This window comes from Dermochelys coriacea, chromosome 17, assembly GCF_009764565.3.
Source record: "Dermochelys coriacea isolate rDerCor1 chromosome 17, rDerCor1.pri.v4, whole genome shotgun sequence".
NCBI classification, from domain to species: domain Eukaryota; kingdom Metazoa; phylum Chordata; order Testudines; family Dermochelyidae; genus Dermochelys; species Dermochelys coriacea.
The window spans coordinates 23,396,206-23,401,594 of NC_050084.1; the positions used below are offsets into that span (position 1 = coordinate 23,396,206).

General features: G+C 52.8%; 1 protein-coding gene across 1 annotated transcript; it reads right to left on the bottom strand.

Annotated features, from left to right (window-relative positions):
* Window positions 1–620: 620 nt before the first annotated feature.
* SUPT4H1 (SPT4 homolog, DSIF elongation factor subunit) lies at window positions 621–5,090 on the bottom strand. The gene is made up of 5 exons (XM_038376212.2): window positions 4,929–5,090; window positions 4,693–4,799; window positions 3,422–3,477; window positions 2,995–3,048; window positions 621–1,138 (listed from the first exon to the last, which is right to left on the bottom strand). Exons 1-5 carry the CDS (start codon window positions 4,995–4,997, stop codon window positions 1,071–1,073), a joined length of 354 nt encoding a protein of 117 aa, XP_038232140.1. The 5' UTR covers window positions 4,998–5,090; the 3' UTR covers window positions 621–1,070.
* Window positions 5,091–5,389: the final 299 nt, after the last annotated feature.

Consider the following 5,389-nt stretch of genomic DNA (forward strand, 5'->3'; position numbering starts at 1 on the left):
GAGTAGGGAAGTTCCATCTGCCTGGAGGGCAGGGCACCGGTGAGAGCACAGGGGACTCTGGAATCCAAGTCGTATGGAGTGTGGGATGTAATGTGTGCACATACACCCCTCACTTCTCCCCTTCACTGTATCCAAGTGCTACCGCAAGCCAACTGGAGTCCCTGGTACCCCTCCTTTTTCTTGCTCTACATGCCACAAAATCCTCAGCACGAGCGTCACCTTCCTGCCTCCAGCTTGTGTTAGGTACTACACAAGCAAACAGGGAAAGCCTGCTTGTGACGCTTAGGAGCTACTGCACTATCCAGTGCTTGGTAATGTCCTCCTTCACCCCAGCTCCCTCCTCCCTTCAGCACCTGGTGCTAGAGCTTCAGCCATTAGACTCTGCTCGGTAGTGCAGAAACGAGGCCCAATCCCAGTGAGCACAAGGATTCCCATCTGGCTCAAGGTGCAGAGAGAGGGGTGGCAGTTGCAGAGTCCAAGCCCAATCTACAATTCCAGCATGCAAAGGGCAGCAACCAACCAGAACAACTCCCATGGCGAGTCCCTGTATGGGGCCCAAACCCTCGTCAGACAGACTGCTAGGAGGTTGGTGTAATAGGTGACCAGGAAAAGAAAACAGATGCCTGTGACCACATTTTTATTGGGAATATTTACACAAAACAATCCCCCTCCCATGACCCCTCCCCCACACAACGTCTGGTTGACCTGCTGCTTCTGAAAAACTCGGGGGAGGGGGGGTCGTCTGTACAATGCTTTTAGAGAAATCCTTCATCATACACAGATGTGTTCCTGCCAGCCCACCGCTTCCCCTATCCCTGGCCCCTGGGCTCAAAGATTCTCCATCTGCTCGGTGAAGAGAGAGGCACCTTAAGAATCCAGATAATGCTTGAGAAGCCCCCCACTACCACCGCCATCAAATCAGGAGTTCCTGCTCACCTTCCCTCCCACCCACCCCCAGGACTGAAAAGCACCAGAGCTGCTTCCTAGAGCAGTCTCTGTACCCCAGCTGCTCTGCAGAAAAGGAACACTGGCCAGATGCTGGAGACTCCTCCACGTGGTGCAATGACGGCTTAGGTTTTTATGGCTGTGTCTCGGGATTTGTAGGCCACACCTCGGCTCTTCAGCTCCCGCACAATCCCTGCAACAAGGAGACAAACAAGAACTTCAGTGTCATTTGGAAAAGGGAGATTTGGGAAATCTGGTGGCTATGTACCTACTCATCCTACCCCAGGTGTAGGCTCTCACCCGGTCCCATAATGCCCAAAGCCTCACTAATACTAATTACTCTGGTTCACATTCCTTGTGAGGTGGGCAAGTCTCAGCCCCATTTTAGAGACTGGTAGCTCAAAGGGCCCTTAAATCATCCAGTCTGACCACCTGTATAACACAGACCATTACATGCCACCCAGTCATCCCTGGATTGGGCCCAATAACTTGTCTTTGACTAAAGCACCTTGCAGAAAGGCATCCAGTCAGGATTTGAGAACATCAAGACCAAGAATTCACCAATCCCTTTGGCAGGTTATTCCAGTGGCTCATCACCATCACTGTTAAATATCTGTGTCTATTTCTACTTTGCATTTGTGTGGCTTTAACTTCCACCCACTGGGTCTTGCTCGGCCTTTCTGCACTAAATTAAAGAGCCCTTTGGCATCCAGTATTTTCTCCGCATGTAATTAATTCCCTTGAACCTTCTCTTTGACCAGTTAAACAGGTTGAGCTCTTGAAGTCTCTCACTGCAAGGCATTTTCACCAGCTCTCACATCATTTCTCTGGATTTCTCTACATCCTCTCTAATTTTTCCATCTTTTAAAAAGTGTTGATTCAATAACTGCATGAAGTCTTCCAGTATTGTCTCATCAATGCTGTATATGGAGGTAAATATCGCCTTCCTAGTCACTACTCCTGTTTATGTATCATAGCTCACTTTAGCTCTATCTGCCCCAGCATCACACTGGGAACTCAGGATGATTTGCTTGTCCACTTGACCCTTCAATCCTTTAAAGGCTCACTATTCCCATTCAGTAGGTACAGCCTGCATTTCTTCTTCCTAGATGCATTGCATTGCATTGCACTGCATCGCATCATCTCCTTTTCCCCAAACACTAGGTAGGGCCAAGGTTTGAGCAGATTCCAACCATGTCAGTTCTGAGCTGCCATCTGAGACTGTTGGCAGGTTGCCTGGATGGTTTCCCAACCTATCTCCTTGACTGTCCACAGTTTCTCTCTCTATGCACATTTCCATAGAGAAGAATTTTAGGCAGTTGGCAGGAGGTAATTCTAGCAGCATGGCCAAACTACTGAAGCTTTCAGAGCTCTGTGTAAGCTTGACAATTTGTGTCTCTTACCCACAGAAGGTGGTCCAATAAAAAGATATTATTTCACCCATCCTGTCTCGTTAATATCCTGGGACCCACATGGCTAAAACACTGCCTGCCCCGTCTTCGTCATTTACTCCTCCTCCTTTGTGTCACCTGCAAATTTGACCAGCAATGATTTTATGTTTACATCCAGATCAATGGATGTAAACATAAACATGATGGAAATATTGCAGCATTGGGCCTCCTACCAATTTCGGCGGAACCCCACCCGTAACACCCACATTACCCACATTTGATGACGATTCCCCATCGACAACTACTTTTTGAGATTGTCAGTTAGCCAGTTTGTACTCAGCTTAACACATGCTCCAATACTGTACCGTTCTCTTTTAAAAACAAAGATCAGAATGGTGTGTTGTACTAAATCAAATGCCTTACAAGAATCTAGGTAAATTACACGTATGCATTTTTATTAAGCAAACATATAATCTCAAAATGAAATCAGGCAGAGAGGTACAAAACTTGCCTAGGTCATACAGAGAGTACATGGCAGAGCTGAGAAGAGAATCCTGATCCTCCCTCTACCATGTGCACATTCAGGTGAGTCCCCCTACATGGGGAGACACCATCCCACCACGCTTTTAAAAATCAGGAGAAAAGTCAGCCAGATTACCTTGGGGCAGACGACCAGTTACAGATACTGCATACACACCAGGCTTGAAATTACCTGCAAGAGAAAGACAAAAACAGCACGCACACTGGCTTATTCTCCACATCATCATCCAGGCAAGAGAACTCAGCCCATGGTAATTTAGTGTGTTGAATTCCCCCCCCCCACCCCAAATTCAATGGTAATAAGGGAGGAATTCACTAGAAGGGAGTGAGAAAGTACTTTTACCATGGAGAGTAAATCACTGTGTCTTTAAAGGACACCTGCTCAACAACAGAGCACCAGCCAGGACTCCACAGCCCCACCTGGAACTTATCCAACCTCCCTGGCCCTGCGGGGGTGGTGAGAAAAACTATTGCTGTTACCTGAACATTCATCAGAGAAAAATAAGCTAAATTATAAATCCATATTAGAAAAGAGAGACACTCACTGACTCGCTGCCACTTGGAGACCCAGCTGTCCTCAGGGCTCATCATAGCAATAATCCTGCAGAAGAGAAGACGATTAGTGCACAAGGCACATTCCTGACAAGCCCCACCACACAGCACAACCCAGACTAAAGTTAAAGTGCAGCTCACAGAGCCCCCCATTCTCCACCTATCAGACTGGATGGGGGCAGGGAGAGCTCGGGGCTTCTGCCCTGCATCAAGATGGCTGGGCTAGGGGGAATCTGGCCAGAGGGAGATAGGTCTAGGAGTATCAGCCCCACGGGAGGTGCATGCCGGGATTCAGTGGCTTCGGCCCCACTCTTGGTGAAGCTCCGAGCCCCAGCAGGTGGCTCCCACAGGGCTGAAGCCCCTAGCTCCTCCACCCCACCGCAGGGCAGAAGCTACAAGCCCTGGCAGGTGCACCTGGCTCTCGAACTTCTGAAGACTATCGCATGGCCAGTAAGCTTGGCCTCCCCTGTTATATATTCTCCTGTCTTTGCTCATGCTCATCCTTGGAAGCATCCTTAAGACGACTAGAGGCAACCCCATCCTCAATTTTCTTCTTAGGTCCTTAAATCTACCCTTGGTTTGTTTAACCTCCTTCAGCTGTGACACTTGCTCATCTGGGGGCTCCCAGCTGGAAGATGCTGTTCTCTTTTTGTAAGCAACAGTGGGATAAGGTCATGCTCCTCATTACAGAGCCCTAATCCAACATCTCTGGCTTCCACTCCCGTTGGCAGACACCTCAGCCTCTAGCTAGGCCACTAGAAAGTCTCAAGATACATCCACACCGTCATAAAAAACGTGCAGCACCAAGTCTCTTAGCCCGGGTCAGCTGACTCGGTCCGTGTGGCTAAAAACCGCAGTGTAGACATTCAGGGTTGGGCTGGAGTCCAAGCTTCATCATCACAGGGTCTCAGAACCTGGGCTCCAGTTCAAGAGTGGGTGGGGGAGAGTCTGGGGCCTGCGCTGTGCAGGAGCTCGGACTAGATGGTCAGAATGGTCCCTTCTGACCTTAGTATCTATGAATCCATAAGAGTCTACACTGCAATTTTACAGCCCTGCAGCTTGGGCCCCACAAGCCTGAGTCAGCCGAGCCAGGCCAGTCATGGCCATGTCAGGAGTCTCTTTTCCACACTGGAGACCGTACCCTCAGTCCAGTCTTGTGGCATGCTGGGCCAGGCCCAAGGCGGAGTGGCCCGGCCAGGAAGCACTAGAGCTAGGGTTTAGTAGCACCACCGCGGCGCCCCAGCTGCCTGGCCCCCAGGCTCACCCATCGAAGGAGGAGCTGGTGCAGTCATAGACCATCTCACGGTTGCCCTTCATCTGCAGGTAGGCGTCGCAGTTATCGCACCCGTCATACTCGAACTGGTCGATGGTCTGTGTGGCAAGAAGAGAGGGATCAGAGCCCGCTGCCCCGCGTGGGCCCCCCCCCGCCCGCGCTCGCTCGCTCGCCCCGGCCCCCCCCGCCCGCGCTCGCCCCCGCCCCGGCCCCCCCGGCCCCGGCACCTTGACCAAGGAGCAGAGCAGACAGGCCCGCAGATGTCGCAGATCCTTGGGCACCGTCTCCAGCGCCATCGCTCGGCCCAGCCCGCGCGCCGCCCAGGCTCGCTCCCTTCCCGGGGACGCTCCGGGCCGCGCCGCGCCCAGCGCCCAGCGCAGGCGCAGAACGCTTCGTTCCCAGGCCGGGGCGGCGCGAGCCGGAGAACGGCCCCTCCTCCGCGCCGGGCGGGGCTTGGCGGGGCGGGGCGGGGCGGGAGTGGGGGTCTGGCCCCGCCCTGGGCAGCCGTCGCCCGCTTCCCGCAACCCTCGGGGAGGTCGGAAGATGCGGGGGCCAGGAGCGGTGCGTGGCCACAGGGGGCTTGAACTCGCTGATACCTGCTCCCCCGCTGCGGACCGGCTCCCGCGGAGGGGCGGGAGGCCCGGGTGCGGACGCGCACTCATCGACCAGGGGCTTGAACAACTGACCA

What these genes read in the sequence shown, in the direction of transcription:
- SUPT4H1 (XM_038376212.2), bottom strand. Translation starts at nt 4,997, where the DNA reads ATGGCGCTGGAGACGGTGCCCAAGGATCTGCGACATCTGCGGGCCTGT. An exon ending in ACCAGCTCCTCCTTCGATGG is followed by an intron (nt 3,478 to 4,692) that starts GTGAGCCTGGGG and finishes TCTCTTCTGCAG; the next exon opens with GATTATTGCTATGATGAGCC. An exon ending in AACTGGTCGTCTGCCCCAAG is followed by an intron (nt 1,139 to 2,994) that starts GTAATCTGGCTG and finishes TCCTTGTTGCAG; the next exon opens with GGATTGTGCGGGAGCTGAAG.